The sequence below is a fragment of the Chiloscyllium plagiosum genome, chromosome 36 (genome assembly GCF_004010195.1).
Source record: "Chiloscyllium plagiosum isolate BGI_BamShark_2017 chromosome 36, ASM401019v2, whole genome shotgun sequence".
Lineage (NCBI taxonomy): Eukaryota > Metazoa > Chordata > Chondrichthyes > Orectolobiformes > Hemiscylliidae > Chiloscyllium > Chiloscyllium plagiosum.
Genome location: NC_057745.1, coordinates 15,383,129 through 15,397,605, shown reverse-complemented (window position 1 = coordinate 15,397,605; position 14,477 = coordinate 15,383,129). Strand labels below are relative to the sequence as shown.

The window sequence follows — 14,477 nt, the reverse complement described above, 5'->3', positions numbered from 1 at the left end:
TCCTTCGTGATGGGGGATGGAGGTGTATAGGGACTGGATGTCCATGGAGAAGATAAGGCGTTGGGAGCCGGGGAAGCGAAAATCATGGAGGTGGTGGAGGGCGTGGGTGGTGTCCCGAACGTAGGTGGGGAGTTCTTGGACTAAGGGGTACAGGACCGTGTCGAGGTATGCAGAGATGAGTTCGGTGGGGCAGGAGCAGGCTGAGACAATGGGTCGGCCGGGACAGTCAGGTTTGTGGATTTTGGGCAGGAGGTAGAAACGCACGGTGCAGGGTTGTGGGACTATGAGGTTGGAGGTGGTGGACGGGAGATCCCCTGAGGTGATGATGAGCCTGAGGTCAGGAAATGTGCCCGTGCTTGGGACCAAAGACGAGAGCTTCAGTCTCCAGTTCCATTGGAGGAAATAGTGACTCATTCAAAATCGGTTGCTGAGCGACCAGTGTGAGAGTATGGACCTAGTGGAGAAATCTGGAGAGGTGAAACTGATTGATTGTCTTCAGCAGAATATTAGGAGCCCGAAGATCTTGTGGCTCTGTGGTAATGACCCTGCCTCTGGTCCAAAAGATCTGGGTTCAAATCCCACTTGTCTCCAGAGATATGTCGTAACATGTTTGAGCAGGTTGATTACGTGTAATTATAGGTGGAAGGATGCCCCATATCGGTGAATGATGTTGGTCGAGGAATAGCCGAGAACTCAAAAAGCCGAGGGAGCCAAGGACCACTGTTGGTACTGTTTCTGTGATCCCTGAGCCACAGATTGACCTGTTCCTGCCTGTTACCTGTCTCCTCGACGCACTCTTACTCCCATCTCCAGATTCCCAGTCTTTCTCTCTCTCTCTCTCTCTCTCTCTCTCTCTCTCTCTCACTCCACGTGCAGTGGTGGCAGAGTGTTGACCAATCAACATGCATAAAAATCAAGCAGCCTCCTGTTTGTTGAGACAATGGCTGAATGCCTTCTACATGGATTAGGGACTTCTCTGGAGACATTTTGGATCAGTAGTGTCGGCTCATAATTGACGTCCTCTTGCACGTGAAGATTTGCAATGTCGATCTGAGTTTGAACTAATTTCCACAATTAAAGGATGCGTTTGACCTTCTGTTGCAGCTGTGATTTCATCCACAATTAGATCATTGAAAATCAGACAAAAGCACATTTTCAGAAACTTGGCCCTGCTGGAGAATTGTTTGAATGTTGTGCTGAGTCTGGAATAATTCTGGGGGAGGACCCTCAGCCCTTTGCATCTGCCAGAGTCTTGGGAGAGATTCATTTTTCAACAGATAATGTCTATTCCATGAGATTGCAGCAACATAATCATTACGCTGTGGTTTTCTGAGTGACTGTTTATTGACGATAAAGGGAATATTCATCTGTATAAATCCTTGCCTTCTCATTAAAGTGTTGCATTGAAATTCAGCCATAGACGTTTTGCAACATGTCATCCTCTTTGGAATAACATTCAGGCTTTTGCTGTTTATTTTCTTATTTAATAAAATGCATATTTTTGAAAGTGCTCTTAAACATTCAGTGGTTTAAATAGAGGTTGCATCGCCTTTATGTAATGGTAATAACTCAGATGTAATTCATAGTTAATTGGGTTGCAGCATGTGTGTCTCTTGCATTTGTGTATGGGCAATCTTTGTATTGTGTCTCCCTCTGTCATGTGCACATAGAAAATAACATACAAATGTTCCTGGATCAAATATACAGCTGTGTACAGTGCATACTGCCTGCCGAGTTTCATTCTGAAAATTAAATAAGTGGGTTCCAAATTATACACAGAATTATACGGGCGGCACGGTGGCACAGTGGTTACCATTGCTGCCTCACAGTGCCAGAGACCTGGGTTCAATTCCCGCCTCACATTCTCCCCATATCTGTGTAGGTTTCCTCCGGGTGCTCCGGTTTCCTCCCACAGTCCAAAAACGTGCAGGTTAGGTGAATTGGCCAGGCTAAATTGCCCGTAGTGTTAGGTGAAGGGGTAAATGTAGGGGAATGGGTCTGGGTGGGTTGCGCTTCGGTGGGTCACGCTTCGGTGGGTCGGTGTGGACTGTTGGGCCGAAGGGTCTGTTTCCACACTGTAAGTAATCTAATCTAATCTAAAGAATATTACATAAAACAGCATTTAGAAAGAAAAGAATATCTTATTTATTTCTAATGTTATTATAGACATACGTAATAGACGTATGGCCAACTAAGCGTCACCACATCTCCCAGGTGCCAAGAAGACTTCCCTGGTTTGCCGCAGTCCATCTTCATGCTATTATTAGAGTTACTTTTGCCACAACCTTTCCTGGGTTTAATGGGGTCTGTGTTACTCCAACCTTCTGTGGCTGCTGCATTCCATAAACATTCCTGTAACATTACATCTGTCAGCCTGGGCTTATATCATATATGTTGCACTGTGCAATGTAGGTGCTATTTCTATTTAATTTTCTTAAAAATTGTAAAAGAAAGGCACCAGTCTGAGATCACTGGCAAAATAAACTGGAAGGTGTTAGATCTGCAAGATTCCAAGAAATACATATCCCTTCTGCATTTTATTCACATATAGCCCACACCTGTTTTTAGATTAGATTAGATTACATTACAGCGTGGAAACAGGCCATTCGGCCCAACAAGTCCACACCGACCCGCCGAAGTGCAACCCACCCATACCTCTACATTTACCCCTTACCTAACACTACGGGCAACTTAGCATGGCCAATTCACCTGACGTGCAAACTCCACACAGTCAGTCGCCTGAGGCAGGAATTGAACCCGGGTCTCAGGCGCTGTGAGGCAGCAGTGCTAACCACTGTGCCACCGTGCCGCCCACAAATGAAAGGAATCAGGGTTGGACTTATGCCTTGTATGAAAATCAAAGTTTTACTGGAGAAATTTCAAGCTTATCTCTGGATTGTACATTGGTCTGTATGTCCATGCTTCAAGCAGTCTTTTGTTGTGAGGTGTGTAACTTGTATGAATGTTTGTTTTGGTTTGAATGATTGGATTACGTTGAAATCACATTGTGAAACATTGGTGCTGAATAGATTAGCATATTCACTGGAAACTTGTATATCTACTTTTCTAGTGAAGTCTCTAACTTAATCAAGAGTGTTTATTTTAAATTATTATACCGACCATAACAAAGTCAAAATTCAAGTATCGTTGCTAATTTTGGACAATGCAACTTTTTAAATTCTCCACATATTTAAAGACTCTTAGAAGATATTCAGAGAAATTATATTTACTCTTTTAGTAAAATACTTTGGAAAAAAAAAAGACCCATCCATAACACAACTGAAATTGCTGGAGAAACTCAGTAGGTCTGGCAGCAGCTGTGGAGAGAGAAACAGAGTTAACGTTTTGAGCCCAGTGACACTTGTTCAGAAATTGAGGACTACCAAACTTGTTGAGTTTCTCCAGCAATTTCTGTGTTTGGTTCAGACCCTCAGCATCCACAGTTATTTTGTTTTATCACAGTGGTGTCAGTGCAGTGACGCTGAAGGGCTGTTGCTGTTCTTCAGTTACAAGATGTTCCTTTGGGACTAGTTCCTTTACATTACTATTTGTACTGCACATTATAATACTTCAAACTAGTGGTGGCTGTAAGCTAGACTGAGGGGGGCACACAGAGAGGGTAAACTGGAGAAACTTTTCCCTGAGAAAGTCAATAAATGGGGGACGGGTAGGGGGCACAGTTTTAAGGTAAGGAGCAGGACATTTCCGGGGGATTTGAAGAAATGTTTCTCATCCAGAAGGTGGTGGCATCTGGAACTCACGACCTGAAAGAGCAGGAATCCTCAAAACATTTGATAAGTATTTTGATGAGCACTGAAAATGCCATAGCATAAAACCATTAAGATATAGTAACAGAATCAGGCCATTCAGCCCATCATGTCACCTTTGCATCTCGATCATGGTTGATACATTTCTCAACCCCATTCTCCTGCCTTCTCCTTGTAATCCTTAATCCCCTTACCAATTGAGAGCTTGTGTATCTCTGCCTTTAATGCACTTAGTTACTTGGCTTCCACAGCCCTCTGTGGCGATTAGCTCCACAGGTTCATCACCCCGTGGCTGAAGAAATTCTTCCTCATCTGGATTCTAAAAGGTTGTCCCTACACTCTTGAGGATGTGTATCTGGGTCCTAGTCTCTCCTACTCGTCAAACTATCTGCTTCATCTGAGGGCGGCACGGTGGCACAGTGGTTAGCACTGTTGCCTCACAGCACCAGAGACCCGGGTTCAATTCCCGACTCAGGCGACTGACTGTGTGGAGTTTGCATGTTCTCCCCGTGTCTGCGTGGGTTTCCTCCGGGTGCTCCGGTTTCCTCCCACAGTCCAAAGATGTGCAGGGTCAGGTGAATTGGCCATGCTAAATTGCCCGTAGTGTTAGGTAAGGGGTAAATGTAGGGGTATGGGTGGGTTGCACTTCGGCGGGTCGGTGTGGACTTGTTGGGCCGAAGGGCCTGTTTCCACATTGTAATGTAATCTAATCTAAATCTAATCTAATCTCCACTCCATCTGGCCCCTCACTTTTCTGTAAGTTTCAATCAGATCGTACGAGGCTACGGGGAAAATGTTTGACATGAGGTAGAAGTTTGAAGATAGATGATGGGTGCGGGACCCTTTTCCATCCTCTATGATGCAATTTTTAAAAATTGAGACAGTGGGTGTCAGCAAACTAGTTAAATACTGGTTGTGAAGAAAGGCTGGGCGTGGCTTGTATTACTGCTGTCAGTAAACACAGCCTTAATTCATGTTCCTTCAACTAAATAACACACAAGTACCTGTTAACATTTCCCCCTTTTACCTAACCCCATGGGCGTTTTAAAATGGGAGTGCAAATATTGACAGGCTGTGATCCCTAAAGATATCGTGTGTCGCATCAGCTTTACAATAAATACATCTGAAGGTTTTTTAGACCTTGCAGCTCAGTTATCACAGCAGGAAGGCAAACAGATGCCGAGTGACACAGAATACAAAAGATAACATTTCCAATTTATATGCCAGACTCCAGCTGAAGCTTTGCCAGGCTTTAAGTTTAATTTGTCATAGTTCATGGAATTCATAAATAATTTTTCCTTTAATCTCAATGTTCAGATTATCCTCTTCCAAAAATATCTTGGATTGTAATCCTCCTGGAAATAAAACTTCATCTGGGGATTTTGGTCATTTGACTTGTCAGCAGCTCCATTGGCGATTTTAATGTTGGTGTCTGAATTCTGTACTGAATACCCGCTGTAATATCTTCAAGTTAAAAGTGCCCACTGTTGGTTGATTTAACAAAGGCATGGTAACTAGAAAAGAAGGAACCTATTATTCCCCTAACTGTGTATTAATTCTCAACAAATTGCTCCAGGTTAGACAAATAGATGATTGACTTACAATCCTGTAGGTACCAAAGCTACCTGTAACTAAATTGTTGGATACTTCTGAGCTTAGCCACTGTCTGATGGAACACTTCACCTTGTAATTATAGCAATGCTTTTTAAAGACAAGAGCAATTAAAAAAGACCTGCTAGTGATGTGGACCATGCTCAGGAGTACTGTTTCTCTTTAGTTCCATTTTAGTCATGTCGAGGAAATGTCACAAACAAAATATTTATGCATAATCCCTCTGAGTTAGTAAGGATAGGGAGAGGAAGAAGCTTACAACAGAGGATGAATCTGGCAATCTCTGATGCCATTCTGTCTCCTATTGTCATGTGAAACAGAAATTGCTGGAGGTATGGCAGCATCTGAGAGAACGAAGCAAAGTTCACATTTCAAGGCCGTTCTGATGAAGAATCATTGGACTCAAAATGCTAACTCTGCTTTCTTCCCACAAATGCTGCCAGGCCAGCTGAGTTCCTCCAGCAATTTCTGTGTCTTTTTCAGATCTCCAGCATCCCACTGTAATTTGTTTTCTTTGTGTTTAGTTCTGACATTGGGGGCAGGAGCTGAATAAAGCACCACATGCATTCAAGTTGCTTGCTGAAATTTGCACCTTCCATATGATTGGAGTAAAATCAAAACAGGAATTGCTGGAGAAACATAGGAGGTCTTGGCAACATCAGTGGAGAGAAACAGAGCTAACATTTCAATTCAGAACCAATTCTGTAGACTCGACCTTGACACTGTTTCTGCCTCCACGGATGCTGCCAAACTTGCTGAGTTTTCCCAGCACCCTTAGTTCTTATTTCAGATTTACAGTATTCGCAGTATTTTGTATTTGTGTGACTGGGGGGAGGGGGGGTTTGATCATATTACAGGTTTAATAATGCTGTTTTATGTCTTAGCTGGCTGACGTTGAAGGGAAGTGAGCTGACCGAATTGCGCAAGTTGATGGTATTGTGTTCTTCTGACTCCACAGCCAAACACTGAACACCTGATCATCTTCTGTGAGCTGCTGGGCGTGGACTATGAGCAGATGTCTCACTGGCTGTGTCACAGGAAGATTGTCACTGGCTCAGAGACCTACATCAAGCCCATGCCCAAATTCCAAGCCATCAATGCCAGAGATGCTCTGGCAAAACATATCTATGCCAGTCTCTTCAACTGGATTGTACTCCATGTCAACCAGGCTCTGCAAGCTTCAGTAAAGCAACATTCATTTATCGGTGTGCTGGATATATACGGGTGAGTGGAATGGTCTGCCGTTATTTTCTCTGAAGAACGTACACATTGATTTTGAAGCATAACATCTGGTTGCTTCCACTGCACTGTTCTGCAATTCACATGAAATTCTATGTTAGAGCATGAATTCCCTTCATGTCAAGAACAAGGCAACTTAGTGGTCACTTGTGGTAGTGGTTTACAATGTGTTCTACAATATAGCTTGGAATGAGATTTTGATTCTGGATGGTATACATGGGGATCTCCGTTTAAAATAAATACTGATGGAAGATTCCAGATGAAGCAAGTCAAGGAAAGTAACACAGGTTGTTGCCAAAGTTAGTTAGATCGGAGTAGATAAGGATCTTGGTTAGGGTGAGGTGAAATTTTAAGTGTTTGAAGAAAGTGAAGGCAGTTGGCTATGATCATTTATCACCACCTTGGTACATCCATTCACAAAAACCCAGATACTATTCCCTCCTGTCTCTTCCATTTCAAAAATTCCCCTTTAGTTTCTCCCTTTCAACGTTCCATTCTTGAACAAATACGTTTGGATATTTGGCCTCCGGTACAATGTCTGGGAATCCATTCTATGTTTTTGATCATTGTGCTGCTTGCATTTGGTACCAAATTTGATTTCTATAAAGCTGAACCCATGGGTCATTAATCTACCCTGGGAAGCCCTTTAGGGGAGGTGATAGTGTAGTGATAATCATACTGGATTAGTAACTCCGAAGTTCTGATGAATACATGGGTTCAAATCCCAACGCAACAGCTAATGGATTTGAAGTTTGATGAATAAATCTGCAATAAGAGCTGATCACAGTAATGGTGAGCACGTCATTAAAAGAGAACTCTGATTTGCTGATCTATTTTGCAAAAAGAAATCTCCCACTTTTATTTGGTCTGGCTGACATGTGACTTCAAACGCACATTCACATGACTGACTCTTAACTGGCCCTCTGAAATGGCCTTGTATGACATTCAGTTCAGAAGCAATTAAATGTGGGTAGTGAATTTTGGCTTTGCCGGTCATGCCCTTATCACGTGAAAGAATAAAAGATAATTTTGTTGAAGGTTGGTTTGTCAGACTAACTGTTTCCATATTATCAGCTGTCATGTAATGCTTCTTGCATTTATACAGATCCTTTATCATTACTCATTAGTATCTTGAAACATGTACTATTGATTTGACACTGAGCTGTAGATGGTACGATCACAAGTTGATCAAAAGATAGATTTGAAGACAAAGAAGAGCAAGCCCTGGCAGCTGATACATGGCCTTAGTGATCAAGTGATCAAAACTGGGGAAGTCCCGTGATCTTGGATTGTTGCTTTTGAGAAGGTTTGGGTAAGGAAGTGAGGAATTTGAAAACCAGGATAAATCGATTAAAGTTGAATGGTTATTACACTGTTAGAGTAACCACTTAGTTGCCTGATGTTAGACATGAAAGCTCAAATTGATACAGTCTTACTGCACAGCTCAGTGACCTTATGTAGTAAGTCAATTGTGGACTGAACCAAGCGCTGTACAATTTAAACAAAAAACCTTCTCCAACATGTTCTGTGCTCTGGCTATTTAATTTCACATTCCATTGGTTACTTGCTGCTCTGCATTGATCACATATGTGAAGTGTTGTGCTATTCTATGACTCCTGGGTGACTTTTACCACCATCCCAACCTGGCACCACTCATTTAATATGTCGCATCCATTTTTTCCTTTTAGCCTGGGATACTTTACACTAGATCCTGTAAATAGTGTCTGTCATTGTCTTATCCCCTTGTGTACTGTCTCCAAGCTATTCTGTACTTGATGGGCTCCCTTAACTTTCCCTGCTGCATCTTATTTCATAGTTTGGAGTTGCTCAGGAGAAACTGAATTGAGTGATTTGACTATTTCTTTCTGCTGAAGGCTAAAAGAGATGGATTTCAGATGTGTTGTAAACCTATACTGTACTCTTGTAGCTACAGCATACTTGGGCATTGCACCTTTATCATGCTCTCATATTTTATTGTAGAAACACAAAATTAGGAGCAGAAGTAGACCAATTAGCCCTTCCAGCCTGCTCTTCCAAAAGTATGATGATGGCAGATCATCCAACTCAGTACCTGTTTTCTCCCAACTCCCTTTGATGCCTTTTGCCCCAAGAATTCGTCTCATATTCACATCTTAAGCAGCCATTCCCTCAATTGTACCTTTATCATATTCAGCCTAGAGTCCGGTTACTAGTGGTATGCCACAAGGATCTGTTTTGGGACCACTGCTGTTTGTCATTTTTATAAGTGATTTAGATGCAGGCATAGGTGGATGGGTTTGCAGATAACACTAAAGTCGGTGGAGTAGTGGACAGTGTGGAAGAATGTTACAGGTTGCAGGGAAACTTGGATAAACTGCAGAATTGGGCTGAGAGGTGGCAAATGGAGTTCAATGCAGCTAAATGTGAGGTGATTCATTTTGGGAAGAATAACAGGAAGGCAGAGTACTGGGTTAATGGAAAGATTCTTGGTAGTGTGGATGTGCAGAGGGATCTTGGAGTCTATGTACATAGATCCCTGAAAATTGCCACCCAGGTTGATAGTGCTGTTAAGCAGGCGTACGGTGTGTTAGGTTTTATTGGTAGAGGGATTGAGTTCCGGAGCCGCAATATCATGCTGCAACTATACAACAGGCTGGTGCGGCCACACTTGGAATGTTGTGTACTGTTCTGGTCGCCCTGTTACAGGAAGGATGTGGAAGCATTGGAAAAAGTGCAGAGGAGGTTTACCAGGATGTTGCCTGGTCTGGAGGGAAGCTCTTATGAGGAAAGAATGAGAGACTTGGGTCTATTCTCTGGAAAGAAGAAGGCCAAGAGGGGATTTGAAAGAGACATACAAGATGATCAGAGGATAAGATAGTTTGACAGTGAAAGTCTTTGTCCTCTGATGATCATGTCAGCTTGTACGAGGGGGCATAATTACAAATTGAAGGGTGATAAATTTAAGACAAATGTCAGAGGCAGGTTCTTTACTCAGAGAGTGGTAAGAACGTGGAATGCCCTAACTCAGCCACGTTAGGGAGATTTCAACAATCCTTGGATAAGCACATGGATGGTGATGGGATAGTGCAGGGGGATAAGCTTAGAATAGTTCACTGGTCAGCACAACATCGAGGGCCGAAGGGCCTGTTCTGCACTGTATTGTTCTATGTTCTATGCACATGTTCCAAAGAACGTCATTAAAGGCAATTGTTTTGAATTCAGTATAGTTTACATGTCCTGTGGATCTGAGCATTTATTACAGTAGATGACAATGTTTTTGAATCTTTTTCTTATACCATGAATTGCCGCTATTTTCATTCTCAGTCTGATGGAATTGATCAGTTGATGAGTATGTGTGTGTAGTGGGCCACTCCTGAATTTCTGCTGTTGCTTACTTTCACCAACTATTCTGAGTGTGGGGCCATCACTCTGTTGATGTGTTCCTGTCTGAGATGCTCCAAGTCCATTTGCCACCTCCCTGTGTAGTTTGGCAGCAATAGGGATACAGGCATCATGGGAGATAGAATCTGCCCTCTACTTCATGACAATTCCGAGTTAATCCTGCATTGACATGATATCCTGTCATCTTTGTCAGAATATTTTCAGCAGACTACACTGGCCAATTTGAACACCTCAGTTTCTAGAATAGCTGATTAATCTCACGTTAACACCAAGCCAGATAAAGCTAACAGCCCAGGCTCACAATATGCATGCTTTCAGAAATCAATCTGTTTGTTTTATTTTCAAAGTGAAGTTTCAGTTGCTCACTGCATTTAATGTTATGAATATTTATACAGATTTGAGACTTTTGAAATAAACAGTTTTGAACAATTCTGCATCAATTATGCTAACGAAAAATTACAGCAGCAGTTTAACATGGTGAGTACTATGTCTTAGTTTCTTTGTGTCTTGATTAGTATAATTTTTGTTTAAACTGGTGCTGGTCTTTGTACTGTTGTCCGTGAGGTTAGATTTTCCCCATGGACAGTGATATTGAGTAAGTGATGTTTTATTGGCTGGCAGTTAAAACCATCCTTCAGTTCTCTGGAAGTCAGTGGGACTGGAAGATGGTCCATTAGTACAATGGCCAGCAGATGTGACAAACGCCATCTTGTGCGTTCATTCAGGTGTAATGCCTACTCTTGTAATGTTTGACCTGTAAACATCAAGAGCAGGTTTCCCAAGAAAGGCCAAGGAAGTGGTCAGCTTGACACACCGAACTAAAGAATTAGCAGTATGGTGGCTCAGTGGTTAACACTGCTGTCTCACAGCGCCAAGCACCTGGGTTTGATTTCACCCTTGGGCGACTGTCTGTCTGGAGTTTTCACATTCTCCCAGTGTCTGTGTGGATTTCCTATGGGTGCTCCCACAACCCAAAGATGTGTAAGTCAGGTAGAGTGGCCATGCTAAATTGCCCACCGTATCCAGGGATGTTGACTCCCTATAATGGGCGGCAGAGAAAATCTGAACTAAATGTCGCACATGGCCAAGTAATAGTGGTTAGAATAAACACCTTCTGATATCTGCATCGAGTTTAAATAACACAAGCTGTCCTGTAAAAGTGCGAATAGCCTTCCCCTCAACATCCAATGAATTCAAATGCTTTTTACTGAGAGGCTAATGTACTTTCCCAAAACTACGTGATCATTATCAATGCAGTTCCCAACAACTATTCAGCAGCATTGAGTGCAGTCACTGTGTCGTGCTGTAGGAATAGACCCTTTCTCCTGTCATAAATATGACTCCTGTCCCTTTCAGAATGGTTGACTTGGACCTGATTTGATACATTGAGCAGTTTGGAGACCAGGGATGTTTAATAGATGCTTTCTCTTTGCTGTCCAGCATGTCTTCAAGCTAGAGCAGGAAGAGTACATGAAGGAGCAGATTCCATGGACACTCATAGATTTTTATGACAATCAGCCTTGTATCAACCTAATTGAAGCTAAACTTGGCATCCTGGACCTATTAGATGAAGAGTGTAAGGTAAGCCTTGACAGCTGTACATGGGTTGGCCTGTATTCAGTGATGAGTCACTTGCCTCAGTGTTCTCCCATCACAGTAACTGAGCTTCTTCCTCAGTTCGAGTTGACCAAGATATGTAAGATATGACATTCACCGTATTTCCAGACAACAGAGCCCTGGCACCTCGTCCAGCTAGTTTTGACAGACTTGTTCAGCTAAGAAAGATTTCCACTCCTGTTAGATTGTTGGCTGTTATTTTGACCAAATTATAAACTGGCGTGGTAGTCAATTTGCGGTGCATGCAGGCAGACCACAGCCAGAGTTGAAATCTGGCCATAGCAAGTTCTAAATTGAAGCTTGCTGAATCTGGAAATGTGTGGGCCGGCACCATGTAAATTAGTCACAAAAGCCTCGAGATTGTTTGCAGAAAAACAAATCCAGCTTGTTCTCTGTGCCCCTTAGAGAAGGAAATCAAGTGATTCCAAATTCGGAGCACAGAGTTGGCCTTGGAGAAGCCGAGGAGCTGCTGTAAAAATCTATCTGTAACATTCTGCTATTACCCCCACCTCCCGATGCCTGCACTGTCTCTTCTCTACAACCCTTACCCCTCCCTTTACCTTTTGTTCATTGATACCTTTGTTATTTAGTTTGCTGACACTCGAACCTTTCTTTGCCCTCTCCTTCTGTACCACATACTCCTCACCCATCTCTTCCTACAGCCCATTAATATCTCCACCCCTCCTTTAGTTCGGAGGAAGAGTCATATTGAATTTGAAATATTAGCTTGGTTTCTGTCTCCATGGATGCTGCCAGATCTGCTGAGTTTCTCCACTTTCTTTTTGATTTCACCTCTGCAGCATCCTCAGTATTTTGTTTCTACTTTCACCCCTGGAGTTTAGAGTACTTGTCACTTGAGGTTTGTTCTAATTTTACAAAAGCACATATTGATCCTTCTTGATCTCTGGCGTTGTTCTTTCTTTTACATTAAGATGCCCAAAGGATCTGATGACACGTGGGCTCAGAAGCTTTATAACACTCACTTAAACAAGAGTGCGCTGTTTTATAAACCACGCTTATCAAACAAGGCCTTCATCATCCAGCACTTTGCTGACAAGGTAAAAGGGCTTTTCAGTTGCATTATTCCTTGGATTTCTTGATCTGTTCCGTTTTTGCAAGGAATAAAAGAATGGCTTTGGTGACCAGGTAGTTAGAGCAATGGTAAATTATCTCTTTTTGCAAGTTCACGTTAATTTACTGAAATTCAACGAGGATTGTCTGTCACATAAAGATCCCAATTCTTTGACCTGCTTCACAGTTGGTTGCACTGACGGATTTTATTTTTTTTTAATCTTCTGCCCTTCAAAATCATTCCTAAACTCTGACTGTGTTGGTCAAGAGCAATCTTTCTCTTGTTTATTATCCCATGACCACAGCTGGAAATGTGCGTGCACTTGTTTACCCATGCTTATCCATTTCGGTCAAATAAACTCCTCCTAAATAGTGACCACTGCAGTCAGCTACTGAAGCCAGACTGTTTGTTTGAATTCAGCACCTTCAGGAGAGAAATAAAGTTGGCAAAAATAAAATTGCACTGTTCAATAGCCTTGGCCTAAGATCTGTATGAAAAATGTGTTGCTGGAAAAGCGCAGCAGGTTCAGGCAGAATCCAAGGAGCAGGAGAATCGATGTTTCGGGCATAAGCCCTTCTTCAGGAATGCCTGAAATGTCGATTCTCCTGCTCCTTGGATGCTGCCTGACCTGCTGCGCTTTTCTAGCAGCACATTTTTCAGGCCTGATCTCCAGCGTCTGCAGTCCTCACTTTCTCGTAAGATCTGTATTCCCAACCATAAAACCCATTCCAATTCTTCCAGGACTTTTTAGGCTGTCCTTCAGTAGGTTCACTTGTGTCTCTGCTCCTCAATGCTGATGCTAGTTAGCTCCGTTGGCTGGTTTGTGATGCAGTGAGGAGAAAGTGAGGTCTGCAGACGCTGGAGATCAAAGCTGAAACTTTATTGCTGGAACAGCACAGCAGGTCAGGCAGCATCCAGGGAACAGGAGATTCGACGTTTCGGGCACAGGCCCTTCTTCGGCCTGTGCCCGAAACGTCGAATCTCCTGTTCCCTGGCTGCTGCCTGACCTGCTGTGCTGTTCCAGCAATAAAGTTTCAATTGTGATGCAGTGATGCCAATGGCATGAGTTCAGTTTCTGGCTGAGGGTACCATGAAGGATTTTCCTTCTCGATCTGTCCCTTCATCCAAGGCATGGTGACTCTAAGGTTACGCCACCACCAGTCGTCTCTCTGTGCTGAGAGATTGGATCAGTGGCGACTTTTCTTTTGAAACTGAGGGAGAAATGTAGTTTTAAGAGCAAAAGAAAGTTGTTTCCATTGTCTGTCACTAAATAGTATCAAATATTTTGTTTCTCTGCCTGACTGTTTCCCAATAAGATTTTAATCTTGTGAGTTTGATTACTGTACACTGTATGAAAGCAGATTAATCTGGTTCAGATCTGGCTGCTTCAAGCTTTATAGCAGAGAAGCATCAGTCATATCTGGATTTTTTTAAAGAATATTTCCATCTTAATGATTAACCTGTCTAATGTTTGAAACTTGGATAGAAATATAGAACTTGCAATTCTCCTAAAAATAGTTTTGTTTGAATGTTTGTTCTTCTGATGTTTACCATTCCTATGACTGTGAAGCACATTTTAGCTTCTTAATAGCAGATCTAGTGCTCTCCACTCCATTGACTTTGCATTGCTGTGTCACACAGATCTACAAATTCCTGCGTTTTGTTTTGGGTCAATCTTGAACTGTGACCTTTTACAGGAAGTTGTGCAGATTATTCATTAACCTAAATCTGGTGTTGTTCCAAATGGTCTTTACCAGGTTGAGTACCAGTGTGAGGGCTTCTTAGAAAAG

At 42.5% G+C, this 14,477-nt stretch overlaps 1 protein-coding gene across 1 annotated transcript in view; it reads left to right on the top strand.

Moving 5' to 3' along the window:
• Positions 1–14,477, top strand: part of myo5aa (myosin VAa) — a 178,391-nt gene that overhangs the window by 107,789 nt on the left and 56,125 nt on the right. Inside the window, exons 10-14 of the mRNA XM_043677062.1 lie at positions 6,337–6,602; positions 10,394–10,475; positions 11,439–11,579; positions 12,548–12,673; positions 14,445–14,477. Of these exons, the coding sequence (XP_043532997.1) occupies positions 6,337–6,602; positions 10,394–10,475; positions 11,439–11,579; positions 12,548–12,673; positions 14,445–14,477 (648 nt within the window). The remainder of the gene's footprint in view (positions 1–6,336; positions 6,603–10,393; positions 10,476–11,438; positions 11,580–12,547; positions 12,674–14,444) is intronic.